Below are 24,355 nucleotides of genomic sequence, written 5' to 3'. Positions count from 1 at the left end.
CCGTGTTTCCCAAGACTACGTTCGATCAGTTTGGTAATTCAATCCCGTTGAAACTTTTTAGGGCTCGTTTGGTTCGCGGGAAGTATTTTTCCTCCTAGGAATATGATTCCTGGGAATCAGATTCCTAGGAAGAGGATACCTAGGAAAGTACTTTTGGCATGTTTGGTTAACCATGGGAAAGTGACAAATTTCCAAAGTGCTTATGTTTGGTTGACTATCCACTTTCCTAGGAAAGTTATGTATAATTCCTATTATGCCCTTAATAAAAATTAGGTCTTTAATGCCTCTTTAATGCTTCTTTAATGCTGAAGGGTCTTTTTGGGAAAAAATAAAAAAGGAGTGATTCCCACCTCATGGGAAAGTAACTTTCCCATGTTTCTCATGGGAAAGACTTTTCCATGAAATGTGGGAATCATATTCCCATGGGAATACAACTTTCCCATCTCTCTCCTTTGAAAACTCCAACCAAACAAGAGGCATTTCATTACTTTTCCGTTGACCATACTTTCCCCCTCCTTTTCCTGCGAACCAAACGAGCCGTTAAAGGAAAGAGGATGATCGAAAATCGCTCAAACTAGGGAACGGTGAAATTGTAATTTTCTATCTAACCCATCGCGTGACTCTCACGTGAGCACTCCCCCGCACGGGCCGCACCGCTCCGGCGCAGCTTTGCTCTGCCAGCCTATCGTTCCCTCTTATAAATAATTTCTCTATTGGCTTCTTTCGTGCCGTTCCTTATTCAACTCTGCCTCTCTCTCTCTCTCTCTCTCTCTCTGGCTTGCTCGCTCTCTCTACTCTTCCGCTCATCGTCCGTGGTCCGTCGGATGCGTATGCGTCGTCGCCTCAGCTACTTCCTCTCCGCCGCAGCCGCCGCCGCTGCCTCCTCCTCCCGAGAACCCTCCTCCCTCTCCAATCGCAGGTTCGTCTTCTTCTTCTCGGTTATGTTTTCCCTTTTTTTTTCCGTTTTACTTATTTCATCCCTCGTTCCCTTGGTAGACGGATGGCTGTTTCGATCTCTCTCGCCGTTTTTTCTGCTGTTTTTGAGGGTTTTTTGCTGATTTTTGGTGCCTCCTCTTTATATGTGTAGATTGTGGATATAGAAGGGCTTGAAGAGAGGGTTTCGCGATGGCGGGACACTGGTCGAGCTTTCCTCTGCGGCTTCAGCAGATCTTATCGGGCGGGAGGCCGGTCTCCCCCGCCCTAAAATTGGAGTCCGAGCCGGTGAGTTTTAATCGCCTATCTTGATCCAGATGCTAGTTTTATTCCTTTTTCTGTTGCTTTTGTGCATTTTGTTTTTGGTGCTTAGATTGGAAATTTTCTGTCTGATTGGTTTCTGTGCAATGGTGCTGGACTTTGTTAGTTTACTTGGCTGCGTGATTTTTTTTTAGTGTTTTGTTGGATGGGAGTTGGTCTTTTTGATGGATTAATTTTGGGGGGTTATTGTTATTTGGGCTGATTGTTGAAAATAAACGTTTTGATTAGTTGTACATGCATGTTCTGTGCTTTTGGGAGTTTGGGATCTTCTTTTGGGATTAGGTTTTGATTCTCATTGTGGGGGATGGGAGCAAAATCTTGCTGAATGTAAAAGAACAGAACATGGTTTGCTGGTCGGTGGGTTGGGATGACTGGTCATGATACCGTCCCCTTTTTGATCGATTCAGAGCTTTATGACCATTACTCTTTTGTGACTGTGATTTTAAAGGAATGCCAGTATATAAATTCCAGACTATGTGTTTTCTATATGGTGTTTTTGTTCAAGTATTCTGTCGAATATTGGCAGCATATAGAGCACTCATTCATAAATTGTTTCCCTTAGGTCTAGATCATTTATTTATTCAAGCCCATTTAACAGAAAAAAAAGGAAGCATCCAATTACATTACCGGTCTGGAAGGGAAAGATTTTTTTTCTTTCCGTTTCCTAATATTATTGCTGTGCTTGCTAGTAGGTTGGTATCACGACCCAGGATCTTATCCAAAAAGGCTAGCTGGAATGTATTATTTGGGTTCATTGATTTTGTATAAGTACCTAAGATCTATCCAGCGAATAACTGATGTGGGACTAATCACACACCTGCATGGGTGCTCATATACTCTCCTTGTTTAAGCCCTGATATCTTCGTTATGCTAAAGATCCAATCTATTTAAATCTAATTACAAGTACTACGATCGGTTTGTATTTAGTCACAATAAATCCATACTGCAGCGTTTCCTAGTCCACATGAGTCATAGGCCGGGTCCGCTTTGATACAATTTATAACAACCCAAGACCTCACCTAAAGTGGTTAGTCAAAAGGTATTTTTTTGGATTCTTTAGTTCTGTATAATTACCTAAGATTTACTCAGTGAATAACTGATGTGGTACTAAACACACGCCTGCACAAGTTATCACAGTTGGTTACTGATAAGATTGTTTGGTTTTGCATTTACAATCCCTTTTCTCTGGCTATCCCCAACTTTCAGATACTGGTGACTATCCCTTGGACAGTTATCAAAATAAATGGTAGCTCTGATAGGAGTGAAAGATCATTTTGGCACTTTAATACTTGGGAACATATATCAAGCACACATTTAAACATATAGAAAGCTTAGAATCGACCCGAACCGGCCGGTTCTGCCTGTTTCGAACCGTACTCGTGACACCGGTACGGTTCCGGCTTAGAAATCGGGACGCGTTCCGAAGCCGGAGAAGGAGAAGAAAAGAGAGAGTGAGAGGGAGAGGATGCCGGCGGAGGCCGCAAAGGGGCCGGCGCCAGGGAAGAAGGGCCGCTTAAGCGGCCAACCCCTGGGAGAGGCAGAACGAGAGAGAAAAGAAAGAGAGAGAGCGGGAGAGGGAGGAAGGGACACCAGTAGAGAGCCAACGGAGCCCGCAAAGGGGCTGGCGCCGTGGAAGAAGGCCGCTTAAGCGACCGACCCCTATTTCGTTCCTCCTTCAGCGTCCTCTCCCTCCCTCCCCCGCTCTCTCTCTTTTCCTCTCTTGTTTTGCCTCTCTTCCGTTTGTTCACTGTGTCGGTATGGGCCCAGCCCGGCACGACGCGGGCCTGTACCGAGCCGTCCCACCGGGAAACTGGTACTGGTTCCTTCGACCTTGATATAAAGAAAGGGTAAACTTTCAATTTGTTTATATTGACATAAAGATAAAAATACGCAGTCATTGTGAGGAAAGGTGGTCTCCCCATCAACGGCCATGGAGAAGGGTTTCAAGCTGCATGCATACATTCAAAGGAGAGTGCTGGTTTCTTGTGAGGAGACAAATGTGGATCTTATTCTATGACTAATAATATGATCTTGACAATTAACTACAACATATTGAAAGGCTTCTTGTCCATGTCCTGTCATTCTACTGAATTGTTGGATATTATTGTCGACTGAGATTTTTATTTGAACCTCAAATTAAATTTTTCTGAAAGCTGTGTTATTAGTGAAATCTTCATATCTCATCGGAAAGATGCTTGCCAAGTCATATATTTGAATAGGTAAATAAATGAAGACATCTGATCTGGTTTGTTATGGTACTAAAGGGCATGTGGAATTCCGCATTTCTTTTACTTGAACTATTATGGTCTAGGTGCTTTAGTTAATATATTATAAGATGTAATTATCTGTGTACTGGTGATTTAATTATGAAGCTAATATGTCTATGCTGCAGAACTCTAAGTCAGCTTGGGCTTGTTTTGCTAAGTAATCTAGATTCAAGTTTTGATATTGGCTTTTGGGCCATAATTCACACTTCAATTTTGCCATGTACTCGAGTTTTTGACATTCCTTTTGGCTGATATTTCACTCCATTTCTTGCATAGAACCTGAATGAGTAATGCTACTTTAATGTTGTCAAGTTGACAAAGGAGTTTGTATTTTCTTTCTTAATGCGTTAATTTCCAATTAGTTAGTGTACTTAAATTATTTGTTACATATTTGCTCTCATATTCTTTTCTTTCACTCTGTTCCATCATCATCTAATTTGAAGGATTAAAAATGGGTGGGGTGTTTGTTCAATAAACTAGGAAAATTTTTGATGCTGAAAAATATATGAAAGTGTTGATCGTAATTATCTGCTTGGTATATAAAATTTGAAAAACTCATTGTCGGACACTTTATGTTGTTTAGTCATTACTTCAATTCTTGTCCGCTTTTTTGAATCTGTCCACCCCATGGATATAATCGTGACACTATAGCTAAACAAATCTTATAAGGGGTTGGAATTGGTCTAGGCTAGGTCTGATATTGCCCTGGCTGGAGAGGATGTTTTGGGCTTTAGGTTAGACCTGAGTCTGAAATATTTTTTTAGCCTATGGCTCGAACATGACCCGAGCCCTAACTTGAGCCTAGCCTGAAGCCTGGATGGGCCCAATCTAACCAAGCTGGTCCCAAATCTTAATCTAGCTTAGAAAGGAAGCATCATTGCCTTTACTTGCCTTTCACCTCCTTCCCATTAGGGGGGGTGCAAAGTGAGAGAGAGTGGAGAGGAAAGAGATGGGGACAGAGAGGAGACAAAGAGCAAGCGTAGGGGAGAGAGAAATTGAGAGAGACAAGTGACCTAAGATAGAGAGTAAGCGGAGGAGGAGAGAGATCGAGTGAAAGTCCGGGAGAGAAGAGAGCGAGAGGAGTGTGAGATGGAGAGATTTAGAGCGAGAGGAGAGTGAGATGGAGAGATTGAGAGAGAGAAGGGGAGGGAGAGAGGGGGAGGGAGAGAGAGAGGGGTGTTAGAAGGGGTTTTGAAGAGAGAGATCAAGAGGGAGAGATGGGGGAGGGGTGGAAGTGGGGGTAGGGGATTGGGAGCTGGTTGGGGTTTAATGAATATTATTATTCTTGGGATTGGGCCCGGACCGGAGCATGCTTTGGGTCAAACTTCAGGACGGGCTTGGGATAGGCTGAAGTATATTTTGGGCTTTAATATCTCAGCCTAAATTCGCGCCTAAACCCTTTCGGGTTTGATCCAATGAGCCTTGTGCGTGCGCGGCCCAATTCCAACCTTACTCACAATTAGTAGCTCTGATGTTATACGGAACCATGGTTTTTTTAAAGTGAGCAATCTAGCTGCAACTTGTAACTACATTAATATTTGATAGCCGAAATCTTATATTGATGGCATGCTAGAATTTTGCTTCTGCACATGCACTTCTTTCTTCTTGTTGGTATTTTGATTAAAACATGATTTTCTTTCTTCCTCCTTCCCCTACCCTTTTCTCCCTTGCCCTGCTCTCAAATCCCTCCTCATCGCCATCATCAATGCTGCCAGCATCTCTCACCATCTCAAGGAGACCATGGCCGCCTTTTCCTCAAATTTTACTATAGCAGGCTTCTCCTCCCCCTGCTCCTTCCCTTCCCATCTCCTTTCCCTACCCTGCTCTCAAGTCCCTCATCATCATCCTCGATGCCATTGTCAACACTTGTCACCTTCGAGAGGTCTATGGCTGCTTGCTCTGCCTCGTATTTCACCGCATCACCCTCCTCCTCCACTCCACCTCCTCCTCCTTTGCTGCCAACCCCTCAGCCCCCTCTTTTTCACCTTCTCTGCTCGTCTCAAGGCTTGCGTAGCTGCCTGCTCCCTTGCCCATGGGCACCCAGGTCTAGGCCCTTGCCACCAGCAGCTTCGATGCTGACCTCTTCATCCAGAAACCCTCATCTGCATGTATGTCGAGTGCTCACTGGTATCCATTTGCAAAGTATTCGAGCGAACGTTTGTCAAAAACACCCCTCTTTTCCCTAAAATCCCTCCAAAACACAAGGGAACTTTCTTTTAAGTCAACTACTGCCACTTTAGTTGTGATGTGATGTGAGTGTAGTATAGCTTCAACTACAAGGCTCCAAACAGTCCCTTTATGTCTGTGAGAAATAAGAGGTTGAAAGATGGCTTCCCTTTCCCTCTCCAATTGGAGCCACTGTATATTAATGTAGATGAGTTGTATGCTGACATGTTATTTGTGGAGCTAAATAACTTAGATAGAATCACAGCTAGGTTGAATATCAGCTATCTGATAAACAAAGAAATGACTTATTAGGTTCAAATCAACTAGGTAAGGATGAGGAGGCAGAGAAATAATGAAAAATAATGAGCTATGACAATAAAATTAAAACAGAAAGAAATCATAGCAAAGGAATAATCTGATCAACTACAATAAGCATTTTGGCAGCATAATCTGATCAACTACAATAAGCATTTTAGCGAGTTCACTTTTCTGGAAAATATGCTAATAAGGAGCATATCTTTGTCTTTGCTCCCTTTTTCCTTTTTTTTTTTTTTGAAAAAGTCTTACAATACAGAGAAGACCTAATCCTAACAATTAGTTAATTATTTTTAGTAGAATAAAAAATAATGTAACTGGCTACTTGATAGGATAATTGGTTTTTGATCTAAGTATTTTGGTTGTTTTTGCCTATGTTCATTGGCCTGTCCTATTCATTTGATTGCATGTTATTCCTCAATGATCTAATTTTTGTTCATTGATGGGTATAATAAAATAATCATACTAGTTTTATATTTAATACATTATTTTACAATTTAATTAATGAGATTAAAGGTATCCAAGATCCAGTTCTTGTAAGATTCTGATCTCCCCCTCTGCCTTTCTACACAGTTTGTCTGAACCTTCAATTTAGTGCCACAACAGGGGAATCCTCTTTCTTTTTTTGTTGTTTTTTCCCTGGGGGCAGCAGGGGTTGTCTAGAATTCATGAAATGGAACCTGATTCCCAACCAAAGCGGTTGTCTTATGAACAAAAATAGGTTCAACTACTTGAGAAATGTTGTCTGGCATTCACAGAGTGGAACCTGATTGATTAGATAGCACCAGACTCTACAAATGACAGTAGGGGTAACTATTTCAGAATCTAACTCCCACATTTCCGGATGTACTCTAGTTCGAGGGCTACCCAAGCTTTCTGTTTAATACTTCTGTGGGTCTGATCACCATGCAAGTGTTTTTTGTATTAAGGAAGACTTGGAAGTGGAGGTTCTGTTAGTTAAGAGGAGGTATTGGTTGGGGTTTTGTTGCTTACAAAGGATTCTGATTTAAGTAGATGCTGGCTGTATTAGAGCTATGTCCTTGAGTAGATTTTGATTGTTGACATTTCATAACTAAATAGTGAGGATTTGGAATTTTATGTACTGCTTATGATTATGGGCCATTCTCTGAGGACCTTAAGTTCTCATTTTTTCTGCATTTTCTTTTATAAGCTGATTAACCTAAATATTATATATGTTTGGAGTTTGAGGGGGGACTCGAGGTATTGCTAATTTACTTAAATCATCCATGGAGAGTATTTTATATATAAATACATGATGTATCTTGATTTTGCTCATATTTTATTGGTTGAGCTTTGATATATAATTATAGAGCAAAGTCTAATTAATTCCTTGCCCTTATTTGCTAGTATTGCAAAAATCCATTAAAACTCAAATTTTAAATTGCAAATATTGCCTTGATGATTAAAATTTAGGTTGATTTACTATTATAAATCCATCTTCTTGTATGTTAGACTTTATTCGCAGTGCATGATCAAGTTTTAGCGAGCACTCTTCTTTTCTTTTAAGAACCCTTGTGTTAATTTGAATAAAGTACTATGTTTTCTTGTATTTGAAGAAGTTACTGAGTGTTGGTGGCAGATGTATCTGATTTTAAATGTAAGGCTTCACATGTAAGTGACTTACATTGATAATTTCATATAGACATTTTATTATTGATGATTGGCTGGCCCTGTCACATGCCATAGCTACATCTTTTATCTTCTTTATCATTGTTTATATGTTATTCTGAGTGGACTTGCCTATAAAAAAATTAGATGGAATTTCGGAAACGATGGTCAGTTGGAAGTTGTAATTTTTGATCTTCATCTGTATGATATTAAGTGTCATTCAATTGCTGAATCTTTGGGAACTACTTTGTGTTTCCTGTGTTTTATGACAATTTTTGCAATTAACCAGAAATATAAATTATTTTTGTTATTTCTTTTTTCCCATGGCATTATATTTATGCATCTTGAGTTGTTGGGAATTGGAATAAGTTCCTGTAAGTGTTTTCTTTTCAAATGAATTGATCCCAACAATTTGTTAATGTACTCTTATGTTGTTTTGATATTTGCAGCCACCAGAAGTTAAAGCATTTATTGATAGGGTGATTAAGACTCCTTTACATGATATTGCTATACCTCTTTCGGGCTTCCATTGGGAGTACAATAAGGTGCAGCACAATTTTATTTTTCACTGAACCTGCCTTGTTTGGTTTACTTTTGCTCTCTTGATCTCATCTTGTGGATTTGATTTTAGGGTAATTTTCATCACTGGAGGCCGCTTTTTATGCATTTTGATACATACTTCAAGACATATCTCTCTTGTAGGAAAGATCTTCTTTTATCTGATAATATTTCAGAGGAAGATCCATTTCCCAAGCATTCTGTTATGCAAATTTTAAGAGTTATGCAAGTTATTTTGGAAAATTGTCACAACAAGAGTTCATTTGGCGGTCTAGAGGTAAGCTGGAGATCCATATAGTGCACCATCTTGCTGTTTTGTTAATTCGTAATCAAAGTTCGAGTAAAATTATACACAATGTGCTTACCCATACTCTTGTAGTGGAATTACATACTACTTGGATTGAGCATTGGTTTTTGGTCTGACACTTCCAAGTTCTTTGTGAATCAGCATTTCAGGCTTCTGCTTGCCTCTACAGATCCAGAGATTCTAATTGCTGCATTGGAGACTCTTTCTGCGTTGGTGAAGATAAATCCCTCCAAGATACATGTGAGCGGGAAACTGATTGCTTGTGGCTCTGTTAACAGCTGTTGTCTGTCTTTGGCCCAGGGCTGGGGAAGCAAAGAAGAAGGTTTGGGTTTACATTCATGTGTTGTGGCAAATGAGAGGAACCAGCATGACGGATTGTGCCTGTTCCCATCTGATGTGGAAAATAAGTGTCCTGGGGCTCAATACCATTTGGGGTCAACCCTCCATTTTGAGTATAATATGGTTGCTTCCCAGGACACTGAGCAAACCAGCAGAAGCAAGTCATCCAACATGTGTGTCATACATATCCCAGATCTTCATCTCCGGAAGGAGGATGATCTAATCATTTTGAAGCAGTGTACTGACCAATTCAATGTACCTCCAGAACACAGGTTCTCATTGCTTACAAGAATTAGATATGCTCATGCCCTCCATTCCCTTAGAACATGTAGGTTGTACAGCAGAATCATGGTACTTGCTTTCATTGTTCTGGTACAATCCAATGATGCTCAAGATGAACTTGTGTCTTTCTTTGCAAATGAGCCCGAGTATGCAAATGAGCTGATGAGGCTTGTTCGTTCTGAAGACTCTGTCCCTGGAACTATAAGAGCACTTGCCATGGTTGCATTGGGAGCACAATTAGCCGCATATGCATCATCTCATGAACGTGCCAGAATATTGAGCAGCTCAACTATTATTTCTGCTGGTGGAAATCGTATGGTGCTTCTAAGTATACTTCAAAAAGCTGTCTTGTCACTTAGTAACCCTGGTGATCCTTCGACTCCATTATTTGTTGATGCTCTTCTACAGTTTTTCCTGCTTCATGTTCTATCATCTTCAAGTTCTGGGAATGCTATAAGGGGGTCGGGAATGGTTCCCCCTCTTTTGCCCCTTTTACAGGACTCTGATCCTGCCCATACTCATCTTGTCTGCTCAGCAGTGAAGACCCTTCAAAAGTTGATGGAGTACAGTAGTCCAGCTGTATCCTTGTTCAAAGACTTAGGTGGGGTGGAGCTTTTGGCTCAAAGGCTGCAGATTGAAGTTCATAGAGTTATTGGTACAGTTGGTGAGAATAGCAACACAATGATCAGTGGTGATTTAAAATCTGATGAAGATCATGTTTATTCTCAGAAGCGGCTTATCAAAGCTTTGCTCAAGGCACTTGGTTCTGCTACATATTCCCCAGCAAATTCTACAAGGTTGCAGAGCTCCCATGATAATTCATTGCCTGCTTCTTTATCTTTGATATTTCACAATGTGAATAAGTTTGGAGGAGATATTTATTTTTCGGCTGTAACTGTTATGAGTGAAATTATTCACAAGGACCCAACGTGCTTTCCTGTTTTGAATGAATCTGGTCTTCCAGATTCATTTCTGTCGTCAGTGATTTCTGGGATACTTCCTTCTTCCAAAGCACTCATATGTGTCCCTAATGGTCTTGGTGCCATTTGCCTCAATGCTAAAGGATTGGAGGCAGTTAGGGAAACTACTGCATTGCAGTTTCTTGTAGACACTTTCACAACCAGGAAATATTTGGTGGCAATGAATGAAGGTGTTGTTCTTTTAGCAAATGCTGTGGAGGAGCTTCTTCGTCATGTTTCTTCACTAAGAAGCACTGGTGTTGATATAATCATTGAAATCATCAACAAACTTGCCTCTATGGGAAAAGACAAATGCAAGGACCCTTCTGGTAGTTTGGATGAGAACACTGTCATGGAAACAGATCTTGACAATAAGTTAAACAAGGGACATGATTTGGTGGGTGCCATGGACTCAGCTGCTGATGGCATCAGCAATGAGCAGTTTGTGCAGTTATGCATCTTTCATGTTATGGTCCTTGTTCAACGGACTACGGAAAACTCTGAAACTTGTAGATTATTTGTGGAGAAGGGAGGTATAGAAAAATTGTTGAAACTGTTACTGCAGCCCAGCATCACACAGTCGTCTGAAGGGATGCCAATTGCTTTGCATAGCAGCATTGTGTTTAAGGGCTTTACTCTGCATCATTCTGCACCTTTGGCACATGCATTCTCCTCTTCTCTGAGGGAGCATTTGAAGAAAGCTCTGAGTGGATTCAGTTCAGTTGCTGGATCATTTTTATTGGCTCCCAAGTCTACACCAGATAATGGAATCTTTTCTTCACTTTTTGTTGTTGAATTTATTCTGTTCCTTGCTGCATCAAAAGATAACCGCTGGATAAGTGCATTACTTACAGAATTTGGAGATGCTAGTAGGGATGTTTTAGAAGATCTTGGACGGGTTCATCAGGAAGTATTGTGGCAAGTTGCCCTTTACGAAGATTCAAAGATTGATGCAGATGCTGAGTCTTCGAATTCTGTAAACGAGGCGAAAAGGTCGGAAGCAGAAGCAAGTGAATCTGATGAGCAAAGGTTCAGTTCTTTTAGGCAGTATCTTGATCCATTACTGAGACGAAGAGTGTCTGGGTGGAGTATAGAGTCACAAGTTTCTGACCTTATTAGCATATATCGTGATCTTGGCCGTGCTGCTAGTGGTTTGCAAAGACTTGGTATGGATGGCCATTCAACTTTACGACTTGCATCTGGTTCCCACTCACAGTCTTCCAATTCTGTAGATGCCAATGCTACAATGGAAGCAGAAGAAGACAAGCAGAGATCATATTATTCTTCCTGCCGTGAGATGATGAGATCGCTTTCTTATCATATCAGCCATCTGTTTATGGAGCTGGGAAAGGCAATGCTTCTTGCTTCTCGTCGTGAGAACAATCCTATAAATGTGTCCACAACTGGCGTATCTGTTGTTGGTACAGTTGCTGCAATTGTGCTGGAGCACTTGAATTTTGGAGGGCATGCAAGTCCGAACATGGAAATCTCCATATCCACAAAATGTCGTTACCTTGGCAAGGTCATTGCCTTTATTGATGGGATTCTATCAGACAGGCCAGAGTCATGTAATCCAATCATGCTAAATTGCTTTTATGGTCGTGGGGTCATCCATGCCATCTTAACAACTTTTGAAGCTACCAGTCAGTTGCTCTTTGCAGTTAACCGGGTGCCAGCTTCTCCTATGGAAACTGATGATAAAAGCCTTAAAGAAGAGAAGGGGGACGTGGATAATTCTTGGCTATATGGTCCCTTGGCCAACTATGGTACTCTTATGGACCACCTTGTGACCTCATCTTTCATCTTATCTTCCTCCACAAAACAGTTGCTTGAGCAACCTATTGCAAATGGAGATGTTCCATTTCCTCAAGATGCTGAGGCATTTGTGAAGGTTCTTCAGTTGAAGGTATTGAAGACTGTACTTCCTATCTGGACTCACCCTCACTTTGCTGAATGCGATACGGAGTTCATTAGTACAATGATCTCCATTATGAGGCATGTTTATTCTGGGGTTGAAGTTAGGAACGTCAGTGGCATTGCTGGAGCTCGTTTAAGTGGTCCTCCTCCTGATGAATCAGCAATATCGATGATTGTTGAGATGGGCTTTTCTCGGGCTAGGGCTGAAGAGGCATTGAGGCAGGTGGGAACAAATAGTGTTGAGATTGCGACTGATTGGTTATTTTCACATCCGGAAGAACCACAAGAAGATGCTGAACTTGCTCGAGCTCTTGCCATGTCCCTAGGGAACTCTGATGCATCCTCAAAGGAAGATGAAGCTGCAATTTCTAATAGTTTTGACCAAGAAGAGGAGTCAGTCCAATTGCCTCCTGTCGATGAAATTTTATCTGCTTGCATTAGACTTCTGCAGGTGAAGGAGCCTATAGCTTTCCCTGTTCGGGATCTCCTTGTGATGATTTCCTCACAAAATGATGGCCAATACCGGTCAAAGGTTCTCAATTTCATCATTGATCATGTAAAACATTGTCCTATGGCATCTGATCCATTCAACAGCAGCACATTGTCTGCACTTTTTCATGTCTTATCATTAATTCTTCATGAAGATGTGGCAGCACGAGAACTTGCCTCTCAGGCAGGCCTGGTAAAGATTGCTTTGAATCTGCTTTCAGAGTGGAACCTGGGCTTGCAGGTTGGTGAGAAGTCCCAGGTTCCAAAGTGGGTGACTGTATGTTTTCTTTCTATTGATCGCATGTTGCGGGTGGATCCAAAATTGACTTCAGAATTTACAAATTTGGAGCAGCTGAAAAAGGATGATCCGAATACCCAGACTCCTGTGGTGATTGGTGAGAGCAAGGGAAAGGATTCACAGTCCACTCTGGGATCAATCACTGGGCTTTTGGATATGCAGGATCAGAAGAGGCTATTAGAGATATGTTGTAGATGCATACAGAATCAACTACCTTCTTATACCATGCATGTGGTGCTTCGATTGTGTGCAACGCTGACTAAAGTTCATTCAGTTGCTGTTGGTTTCCTTGATGCTGGAGGTTTGCATGCATTGCTTAATTTGCCAACTAGTAGCTTATTCTCTGGATTCAACAATGTGGCATCTGCAATAGTCCGTCACATTTTAGAAGATCCCCACACTCTTCAGCTGGCTATGGAGTCAGAGATACGTCACACTCTTCATTCAAGTGCCAGAGTTGCACCACGTAATTTTGTCCAAAATTTGGCCTTTGTTATTTCTAGGGACCCAGTAGTATTTATGAAAGCTGCTCATGCTGTATGCCAGATTGAGATGGTGGGTGACAGGCCATATGTTGTGCTGTTGAAAGATCGTGAGAAAGAGAAAGAGAAGTCCAAGGAGAAAGAGAAAGACAAGGCAATAGAGAAAGACAAGTCCCCAGCTGCTGATGGAAAATTTACTGCAGGGGACGTGAATCCAATGGCTCCAGGTAGTGGACATGGTAAGCTACCAGATTCAAATGCGAAGAACACAAAACCCCACCGGAAATCTCCTCAGAGCTTTACAATGGCAATAGAGCATCTCTTGAATTTGATTGTAACTTTTGTTCCGTCATTGAAGGTCGAGGACCAGTTTGATGGTGTTCCTGGTACCCCATCGGTAGCAGACATGGATGTTGACTGCACTTCAGCCAAAGGGAAAGGAAAAGCTATTGCTGTTTCATCTGAAGACAGCAAAATTGCTAGCCAGGAGGCCTCAGCTTCTCTTGCTAAGACTGCCTTCATCTTGAAGTTATTGACAGAAATACTTTTGACTTACACTTCATCAATTCATGTCTTGCTTCGTAGGGATGTTGAAGTTAGTAGTTTCCATCGTCCTGTACGTGGCTCATCTGCCGACAGCTCCGGTGGAATACTTCAACATATTCTTCACAAGTTTCTGCCATACCCAGGGATCCACAAGAAGGATAAAAAAGCAGATGGAGACTGGAGGCATAAGTTAGCTACCAGGGCTAACCAGTTTCTGGTGGCCTCGTCCATCCGTTCTACAGAAGGGCGTAAAAGGATCTTTTCTGAAATCAGTAATGTGTTTAATAACTTTATTGACTCATCAAGTGGTTGCAGTTATCCAGACTCTAGTATGCATGCATTTGTTGACCTGCTTAATGATATCCTTGCTGCCCGTTCACCTACTGGCACATTTATTTCAGCGGAAGCTTCAGCGACCTTCATAGATGTTGGGTTGGTTCAGTCACTGACACGAACTCTCCAAATTTTGGACTTGGATCATGCTGACTCACCAAAGATTGTTACAGGAATTGTGAAAGCTCTGGAAACTGTTTCTAGGGAATATGTTCATTCTGCTGATCTTAATGCTGCAAAGGGAGACACCTCTCTGAAGCTTGCTTCTGATCAGAATCATGTAGACTCATCTTATACTTATAGTAGTGGCGGTGGATTCCAATTGCTGGAAACAACATCCCAGCATGATCATACTGAAGGGGTGTCTGGCCATGTGGAATCTTTTAATGCTGCTCAAAATTCAGGCAGTTCAGATTCTATTACAGATGATATGGATCATGATCGGGATTTGGATGGGGGGTTTGCTCGTGAATCTGAAGATGATTTTATGCATGAAGCTTCTGAAGATGGTGCAGGCAATGAAAATGGTATGTCACCTATGGAGATCAGATTTGATATCCCACGCAATGCAGAGGATGAAATGGGCGATGAAGATGATGATATGTCGGGGGATGATGGGGATGAAGTTGATGAGGATGATGAGGACAATATTGATTTGGAGGAAGATGATCTCCATCAGATGTCGCATCCTGATACAGATCAGGATGAACATGAGGTTGATGATGAAGAGTTCGATGAGGATGGGTTGGAGGAAGAGGACGATGATGATGATGAGGATGATGATGAAGTTATACTACGACTAGAAGAGGGATTTAATGGTATCAATGTTTTTGATCACATTGAAGTTTTTGGTGGGAACAACTTTTCTAGAGAAACACTAGGTGTGATGCCTCTTGACATATTTGGCTCAAGACGACAAGGTCGTACCACATCTATATACAATCTTCTCGGAAGAGCAGGTGATCATGGTATTCATCTTGAACATCCACTCTTGGAGGATCCGTCTTCATTCAGGCACTTCGTTCATCAAAGACAAACAGGTGAGTTATTTTGGACTACGCTGGCATTGTTGCTTGATTATAGGCTCAACTTTTTAATCTCTATGTGGTTTTTTCAATTTATTCCTTTTATCTATCACTGCATAGAACTAAGGAACTTAAAAAGTTTCATGGAGCTAAATAATAGAGACATAGTTTTATGATATATCTACTTGATGATTGCCTTGTACCAACATTTTTTCTTCAGAGAATGCAGTTGATATGGCTTTCTCAGATAGAAATCATGAGAGTACTTCTCGGTCGGATGCAATTTTCCGATCATTGAGAAGTGGACATCATGGGCGGCATCGATTCAATATGTGGTTAGATGATAGCCAGCAACATGGTGGGTTAAGTGCACCTGCAGTGCCTCCAGTCATTGAGGAGTTGCTTGTTTCCCAGTTGAGGCGGCCTACACCTGTCCAACCTTCTGATCAGAATGTGTCTACAGACAACCCTCAAGAAAAAGATGAGCCCAACCAGTTACAGAGATTGGATGCTGGATTAAGAGAAGAAACAATCACAGGAGGCGGTGAAAATAATGAAAATATGATTATCCCTTCTCCTAGTTCTGTGGTAGATGGCACTGGAAATGGTGGAGTTGGACCTGCTGATGTTGCTGCACTTCAAGAAAGAGAAACATCGAATGCAAACGAGCAAGTTGATGACATGCAGTATGAACGCAGTGATGCAGCTATACGAGATGTGGAAGCAGTGAGCCAGGCAAGCAGTGGAAGTGGTGCAACTTTAGGGGAAAGCCTTCGTAGCTTGGAAGTGGAAATAGGAAGTGCTGATGGGCATGATGATGGAGAAAGGCAAGGCCCTGCAGATAGGCTCCCTTTGGGTGACTTGCAGCCATCCACTCGGGTGAGAAGGTCTTTAGGAAGTACAATGCCAATAGGTAGCAGGGATACATCTCTGGAAAGTGTCAGCGAGCTTCCACAACATCCTCCAAGTCAAGAAGCTGGTCAAAGTGGTCCACATGAAGAGCAGCAACCCAATAGAAATGTTGATACGGATGCAATTGATCCTACATTTTTAGAGGCTCTTCCTGAGGATTTGCGAGCGGAAGTACTTTCTTCACAACAGAATCAAGTGACACAAACTTCCAGTGAGCATTCTCAAACTGTTGGAGAGATTGATCCTGAATTTCTTGCTGCACTTCCTCCTGATATTCGAGAAGAGGTCCTAGCACAACAACGTGCTCAAAGGCTACAACAATCACAAGAACTGGAGGGGCAACCTGTTGAAATGGATGCTGTTTCAATAATTGCTACATTTCCTTCAGAAATACGAGAAGAGGTGGGCATGGTGTGATGTTAATGTAATTATGTGACGATCCGCTTTGAATGGTGCTTGCGGTTTAGTGGCTTTGAATTTAATTTATTGCTTTAATGACATACATAAGTCATGTCCAATGACATGTCTTCATGCTCTTATGGTTCCATCATATGCTTTCAGGTGCTTTTAACGTCCCCAGATACTCTACTGGCTACTTTGACACCTGCACTTGTTGCTGAAGCAAATATGTTGCGGGAAAGATTTGCTCATCGGCGTTATAGTGGCACCCTTTTTGGCATGAACTCGAGAAATCGTCGGGGTGAGTCTTCTAGGCATGGTGATACTATTGGGTCAAGTCTAGGCAGAATTACTGGTGATGTTGCCCGCAAGTCTGCAGCTGGCAAGTTGATCGAAGCTGATGGGGCCCCTCTGGTGGATACAGATGCTCTAAAAACTTTGATCAGGTTGCTTCGTGTTGTTCAGGTAACGACTTGGTTCTTGTTACTCGAGCTCCACTCAAACTCTAATGTGAATGACAGTTTGTCATTTGATTTCACAGCCTCTATATAAAGGTCAATTACAAAGGCTTCTCTTGAATCTTTGTGCTCATCATGAAACTAGAATGTCTTTAGTGAAAATTTTAATGGACATGCTTATGCTTGATCTGCGGGGCGCCACTGATAATTCAGTTGATGCTGCTGAACCACTCTATCGATTGTATGGTTGTCAGAGTTACATTGCTTACTCCCGTCCTCAATTCTCAAATGGTATGTTGCTTTTGCATTTGAATTATTTTAACAATTTTCATAAACTGCTTCATGGCTGTCTCTGTTATATTCTGTCCAGTTTAGGTTTCAAATTGTTTTATTTGATCTTAACTCCGAGTTTGATTAGTAAAAGCTTGTTATGATCTGTTATGTTTCTATCTTGTTAAGATCTCTTGATAAATGAGAGTCAGAAGAAAAGGTATCAGTTTGTACTCATGAGTAAGCTAATGTGCTCTTTGTTCACCCTCTGTTTGGTTAAATGTATAGGAGTGCCTCCTATAGTGTCCCGTCGTATCCTAGAAACTTTGACATACTTGGCCCGACATCATCTGAATGTGGCGAAGCTCTTGCTTCATCTTGAGTTGGCACAGCCACCTCTGCATAAAGCAGATGCTTCTGATCAAGGACATGGTAAGGCTGTTATTATGGAAGAAGATAAACCTGAAGATAAAAAAGGGGATTTTGCTATTGCCCTGCTTTTGAGTCTCTTGAATCAGCCATTGTACATGAGGAGCGTAGCTCATCTTGAACAGGTAACTGAATACTATTTGCTGTAATTTTTCTGAAAATTTCTGGTTCTTATCTTTTGAACCTTCTTTCTTTCAGTTGTTAAATCTTCTTGAAGTTATCATGGTTAATGCTGAAAATGACTCTGGTGTATCTAATAAATCCGGAGAGTCTCCTGATCAACCATCTTCTGATAGCACCATGCAAGATGAACTGATGAATACTGATGCTGTTGGATTGTCTGCTGGTGGGAATGGAAAATCATTCAAGGCAGAGGATTCCAACAGAAACTCTGTGTCTGCTGTAAACAATAAATGCAGCATACGAGTTGTTCTACTGAGCCTACCACAAGCAGAATTGCGACTTCTTTGCTCATTGCTTGCACATGAAGGGTATGATGAACAATCTCTAGTCTAAGTTGTTTTAGTGATGTGCATGAAGGATGCAAGGATGCAATGTCATAGATCATTATAATCTAGGATGTGAATGTGATGAAGGGAACTGCTTGTGCATGCATTTCCCAGTCACTGAGTAGGAATTTTAATCAGCAGTTCTAGTTGCATGACTGATTTATTATAATATTCACTAGTTTTATATATTGTCTCTTTTTGGTCTCCAAAAGTCCGATATTTTTAATAAGCATGGCTTTAAGATATTTCTTGGGTCTTGTAGCTTCACATTTCATTTTCTTTGTCATGACTGAGATGATTGTGGTCTTTTGCAGTTTGTCTGATAACGCATATGTTCTTGTGGCTGAGGTGTTGAAAAAGATAGTGATTGTTGCTCCTAGCTATTGCAGTTTATTCATTACGGAACTTGCAATTTCATTGCAAAATTTGACTTTATGTGCACTGAATGAATTACGCTTGTATGTGGATGCTGAAAAGGCTGTTCTTAGCACATCTTCTACCAACGGGACTGCAATCTTGAGAGTTTTGCAGGCATTGAGCTCTCTTGTTGCTGCATTACATGAGAAGAAGGATCCTGGGCTTCTCCCTGACAGAGAATATGCAAGTGCTTTGTCTCAGATATGGGATATAAATGCAGCATTGGAATCCTTGTGGGTAGAGTTGAGCAACTGCATAAGCAAAATTGAAAGCTCTTCAGAATCCCAGTCAGATTTGGCTGCTGTTTCTGGGAATTTGGCATCCACAGCTGCAGGTGTAGCCCCTCCACTACCAGCAGGTACACAGAACATCTTGCCATATATAGAATCATTCTTTGTGACATGTGAAAAGTTATTCCCTGGACAATCAGAAGCAGTTCAAGAATTTGCTGCCACAGCTTCTCCTGATATTGAAGATTCCACAACTTCGACTAGTGGAAAGAAATCATCAGGAACCTATCAAAATGTTGATGAGAAACATGTTGCTTTTGTTAAATTCTCCGAGAAACACAGAAAGTTGTTAAATGCATTCGTTCGGCAGAACCCTGGATTGCTCGAAAAGTCATTCTCTCTTATGCTAAAAGTTCCACGTTTCATAGATTTTGACAATAAACGTGCTTATTTCCGATCAAAAATTAAACATCAACATGACCATCATCACAATCCAGTGAGGATTTCAGTGAGAAGAGCCTACATACTTGAAGACTCCTATAACCAACTGCGAATGAGATCACCTCAAGATCTGAAGGGGAGGCTGACTGTTCATTTCCAAAGAGAAGAAGGTATTGATGCTGGCGGGCTTACCAGGGAATGGTATCAGTTATTATCTCGTGTAATATTTGACAAGGGTGCCCTGCTTTTCACAACGGTGGGCAATGAGTCAACATTTCAACCAAATCCCAACTCTGTCTACCAAACAGAACATCTCTCATATTTCAAGTTTGTAGGAAGAGTGGTGGGTGCTGTTGCTTATAAAAAGAATTTATTTGCAAACTATCCTTCACTTATGTTTAAGCCTAATGATGTCTGATTTCCTGCAGGTTGGTAAAGCACTCTTTGATGGTCAGCTTCTAGACGTTCATTTTACTCGATCTTTCTACAAGCACATTCTTGGGGTGAAGGTTACTTATCATGACATTGAGGCTGTTGATCCTGATTACTATAAGAGCCTAAAGTGGATACTTGAGGTATGCTGTCTTCCATTTCTGTTTTTGGGGTTTGTAAATTAATGTTGCTTCTCACCCTTTTTCAACTTTTATTTTGAATTTGGTTATTTCATCTTTGAATTAGGGGTAATCTGTCGTCTTGTAATTGCAGAATGATAAAAGTGATGTTTTGGACCTTACTTTCAGCATAGATGCTGATGAGGAGAAGCTGATATTGTATGAGAAGTCTGAGGTAGTTGTTCCTGCATATTTGTCTTTTTTTCACGTAATGATATTGCTAGGAGGCTAGCACAGGAGATAGTGAAGATACCCACTATATATATTGTGTTCATCTGTCAATCTATTTGCATATAATGAAAAACAATGCATGAAGTACAGAATTAATTATGGCTACATGTAGAATTTTAAGATGGTGTTCTAGATGTGTAATGAAAACATAAGTACTTGCAGGAGCCCTGCTGGATAAAATCTTCATTGTTGATTTAAAGATGATCAAAATGTTTACCCATATTTATTGATTTCTTCTTGTTTCCTCTGTTCTATACTGCTCCTTTCTTCTATATCTGCATATAAAATATGTCTGCCTGCACCAGTACCAAACTTGGGAATTTCTCCAGAAGCCATATGAAAGAACCCTGCCAACCTGTTTGTGGTCTATTGGTCTTTGCACATGCAAAGAACCTAAATCTTTTCGTGCACGCTTATAAAACCATTTATTATTATTTGCATAAAACCATTTATTATTAAATGATGTGATATTTGCTGTAATACTCCGTGTTGATATGACATCTTCAATTCCACCTTAATTTGCATTTGTTATAGTATTCAACTTGTAACATGCAGTTCTGACATATCATATTTTACACGTATAATATGCCTTGCTAATTTCCATTTGTTTTGTTTCTTGGCTGATCATATGCTATTGTGCAGGTAACTGATTGTGAGTTGATTCCTGGTGGGCGTAATATCAGGGTTACTGAAGAAAATAAGCATGAATATGTAGATCGGTTAGCAGAACATCGGCTAACAACTGCCATTAGGCCCCAAATAAATGCATTTATGGAAGGCTTCAATGAGTTGATCCCTCGGGATTTGATATCCATTTTCAATGACAAAGAGCTAGAATTATTGATCAGTGGACTTCCGGATATTGATTGTGAGTTGCTAATTGGATCATATTTTGAAGCTTATGGTATCACAGATGATATGGATTAATGCTATTATTTATTTTGAGTTTTTCTTATCGTGGGTCTGATTCCACTCCTTTCAGTGGATGATTTGAGAGCGAATACCGAGTACTTTGGCTACAGCAATGCATCACCTGTCATTCAGTGGTTCTGGGAAGTGCTTCAGGGATTCAGCAAGGAGGATAAAGCTCGATTCCTGCAGTTTGTCACTGGCACCTCCAAGGTACCTTCCCTCTGTAATAGCCTTTGTCTTGAGTAGCATATGTTGTCATTGGAGGCTCCATTCTGACAGCTAATAAATATACAGAATGATTTGTTTGTAAATATGCTTATATTGCTAATGAGCATTGGAAGATATTTTATATGCACAAATGTTAGATGCCTGTTGGACAGCAACTTGTGCTTCCTTCTTTGTCAAGTCATGCATGCCATTCTCTGAAGCACTTGTGGTGCATCTATTTCAGACATTAAACAGGTGCATCCTAAAAAAATATTTTAGGTTCTTAATATATATTTTTCCTTTCTGCTGTTATGCCAACAAGGCAATCTTGATTGTCATCAACTTTATTATCAACTATCAGATATGTTGACTGTGAAGTTCTAATCCATCATCATTGTTAACTAGTATATGGCTTTTGTAGTGTGTTTAGGTGGTTTAATACAAATGTTTGATGTATGGGTATGATGTCTTGTTGTTATTGACTTGAATTCATATGTACATCTCTTTTTGGGTATTTGTGCACCTTCTATTTCTGTTGCTCCTAAACATTTTCTTTGGAGATAAAATCAAGAGGATGTGTGTATTAGTAGAGGCTTCACAACAGTAGGAAGCTTTCACTGAAGGCCCTAATGTCATATGTAGTCTAAATACCTATGATTATTGAACTGTATAAATTTATGTTTTCATGTAGGCGGAATACACATGTTGGAGCATGCTTTTGGTCTGCATTTTCTTGATGTGCTGAAGATATTGTCATAGGCTTGCTAACATTTTTACTTGAACTGCAGGTCCCATTGGAAGGTTTCAGTGCCCTCCAAGGAATCTCAGGCGCACAAAAGTTTCAGATACACAAGGCATATGGAAGCCCCCACCATCTGCCTTCAGCTCACACCTGGTATGCTTTTCTTCTTACTGGCCTCTTAGTTTTGTGTAGCTGTGAACCATCCCAGCAGGAGTATCTTGAATTCTACCTCAGGATTTAGTTAAACATTGGTATTGTTAGATTTGGGGTTTTCTCAACCTCAAGGACTATGAATAGCAGGAGATAAATGCTGAAAGACATTGACAGTAACATGGTTTGTTGACATAAAAAACAAAGGCCTGCCATATCATTACCATTCTCGTTTATTATGGGAAGTTGTTTTTCTTATTCCAGCTGCCAACATGCTATGTCAACTACCATGTTATAACAGCGGCAATCTTAAATCAGAAAGTCAGGGGTCACTCTGCGCTCTTCTATGATGTACTTGGTTTCATGGTTTATCGAATCATTTTTCTCATACAATTGAACCCAATAATAATTAGTTGTTTAGCTGCTCCTTTTCTACTGTCATGGACCGTGGTGTTCACTTTTTGGACCTTAAAGTAGTCCTAATTTAAAGTCAGTCGTCAGATTTAAAGCTTCTACTTAAAGATGGAACTGGCAAGGTACGCGGTACCGATTGTACCGATGTACCGGTGGGCATCAGTACCGGTACGGTACCGAACCAAACCGAGCCGAACCGGTACTGTACCGATGAAGCTAAAAGCAAAAAAAAAATTGAAGCCGGTACGGACTGGTCGGTATGGGTCGGCACCAGGTCGGCACGGGCACGTACCGGGTCGGTACGTGCCGGTATGCACCGGTACCGGTCGGTACATGCCGGTATGCGCCGGTACGGTTCGGTACCGAAATATGTAGCTGTATCCTACCGGTAGGATCCGGTACCGGTATGTACCGGCCGGTACCGACCCGTACCGACCGGTACGGCAGACCATGGGAACTGGTGAGGTCTATGTTTATGCTAACTTCCCCTGGCATGGCTACTGCTGGTCTCTCAGCCGTCATTCTGCAATGACTCTCTTAAGCATGCATCATGGTTGTTGGAGCATGTAGTTGTGGTTCTATTTTTGTGTTAACAGAGTTTATTTTTGTCTGTCTTGCTTATCTTTGTTCTGCTTTTCTTGGTGCAGCTTCAACCAATTAGACCTGCCCGAGTACACCTCCAAGGAACAGCTACAGGAGAGGTTGCTTCTAGCTGTCCATGAAGCTAATGAAGGGTTTGGGTTTGGTTGACAGGGTCACAAGCATGTGTGTCGTGAAATTGTACAGATACTGTATTGAAAAGAGATAAGCATGCCACTGCTGACCTGGCCCAGCCCTTGGTAATAGAGCTCTATCATTTTTCGGTCATTCTCCATTAGCATCAGATAATCTGGTACAGTCTCCTGGAGTTTTTTCCCCAGAACTAGAAGCTGCAGATGTGGGTTGAAGCATATGCTGATTTACGTGATGGAAGCTCCAATCTGTTTCCAAAACTTCTGCGAGTTTTTAAATTGCAGGTCAAGGGGATAGGTTGCCTGGGCTGCTGGTGACCCATATCTGAGACAGGACAGCTTTGAGTCTAATGTCCTTAAGTCGGTACTTTTAACAGTAGCTGTTACTGTGCACCATAGGTTTGGTATACTCCCTTTTTTTTCAGATAGCTTATATAAGTTGTTATCTTTGAATTATTAATTTATACAACGTTTTAATCTTTGTGAATTTTACAATTCTATTGTTAAGAATTGACAAATATATATTCCTTTATTATAATACACTTGGTGCAATATATATGGTATATTACAAGAAATGGGTGTGTTTATCAGATTTCAGTTTTTTGACGTGGTGTTTACTTTTGGAATTAGCAATGCTAAAATGTGGATATGGGCATGTACTCTATCTGCAGTACAGGTCAATGGTTTAATGGCTACGATGGAATTCTGGTATGGTTTTGATGTTGTGGTTTTGGATCTTCTGTTACCTATGGATGTTGGTCATCTGTCTCAATTGGCTTTCAGCTTGTAATATTTCCTGGATTTGTTTCAGCTTGGAATGGGTGGGTATGAAAACCTACATTCAGGATCTGTCTCCAGTTCATTTGCAAACTGGAGAGGGCCGCCGACAGCCATCCATTATTGATGCGAATGTTATGTTTGGATGGATTTTACTTGTATGTTGCTCTAGCTCTGGTGGCGTCTCCTGAATTCAGTTCGCCGGCAAACGGGGATATTTTAATTCAGGAAACTTTTGCCATTGGACCTGTTGTTGGGTGAGCTCCTCTCACCTCTTGTGTATCCGGGTGTCCAAAAAAAGTTGGCTGTATTGATGAACAGACGAGCTTCAGCGATCTCCTGATGAATC

General features: G+C 41.0%; 1 protein-coding gene across 2 annotated transcripts; it reads left to right on the top strand.

The window, feature by feature from the left end:
* Positions 1-715: 715 nt before the first annotated feature.
* Positions 716-23,804, top strand: LOC103710828 (E3 ubiquitin-protein ligase UPL2-like). Of its 2 annotated transcripts, XM_008796727.5 has the most exons (17): positions 716-919; positions 1,088-1,221; positions 8,081-8,176; positions 8,263-8,466; positions 8,638-15,181; positions 15,387-16,480; positions 16,640-16,942; positions 17,019-17,226; positions 17,494-17,759; positions 17,833-18,125; positions 18,458-19,574; positions 19,660-19,806; positions 19,937-20,017; positions 20,716-20,941; positions 21,056-21,195; positions 21,981-22,087; positions 23,146-23,804. In XM_008796727.5, the coding sequence occupies exons 2-17, from the start codon at positions 1,126-1,128 to the stop codon at positions 23,246-23,248; spliced, it is 11,025 nt and encodes a 3,674-aa protein (XP_008794949.4). In that variant the 5' UTR covers positions 716-919; positions 1,088-1,125; the 3' UTR covers positions 23,249-23,804. The 2 variants fall into 2 exon arrangements, with proteins under 2 accessions (XP_008794949.4, XP_088575777.2); XM_088719651.2 differs by lacking the exon at positions 8,263-8,466 and having other exon boundaries at positions 728-919.
* The last annotated feature ends 551 nt before the right edge of the window (positions 23,805-24,355 follow it).

The sequence above is a fragment of the Phoenix dactylifera genome, chromosome 4 (genome assembly GCF_051530095.1).
Source record: "Phoenix dactylifera cultivar Ajwa chromosome 4, Ajwa_hap1_PhDact_Kaust_v1.1, whole genome shotgun sequence".
Lineage (NCBI taxonomy): Eukaryota > Viridiplantae > Streptophyta > Magnoliopsida > Arecales > Arecaceae > Phoenix > Phoenix dactylifera.
The sequence above is the reverse complement of the archived record's forward strand: the minus strand, read 5'-3'. Positions and strand labels throughout refer to the sequence as shown.

What these genes read in the sequence shown, in the direction of transcription:
- LOC103710828 (XM_008796727.5), top strand. Translation starts at nt 1,126, where the DNA reads ATGGCGGGACACTGGTCGAGCTTTCCTCTGCGGCTTCAGCAGATCTTA. An exon ending in TAAAATTGGAGTCCGAGCCG is followed by an intron (nt 1,222 to 8,080) that starts GTGAGTTTTAAT and finishes TGATATTTGCAG; the next exon opens with CCACCAGAAGTTAAAGCATT. An exon ending in TCAAGTTTGTAGGAAGAGTG is followed by an intron (nt 19,575 to 19,659) that starts GTGGGTGCTGTT and finishes GATTTCCTGCAG; the next exon opens with GTTGGTAAAGCACTCTTTGA.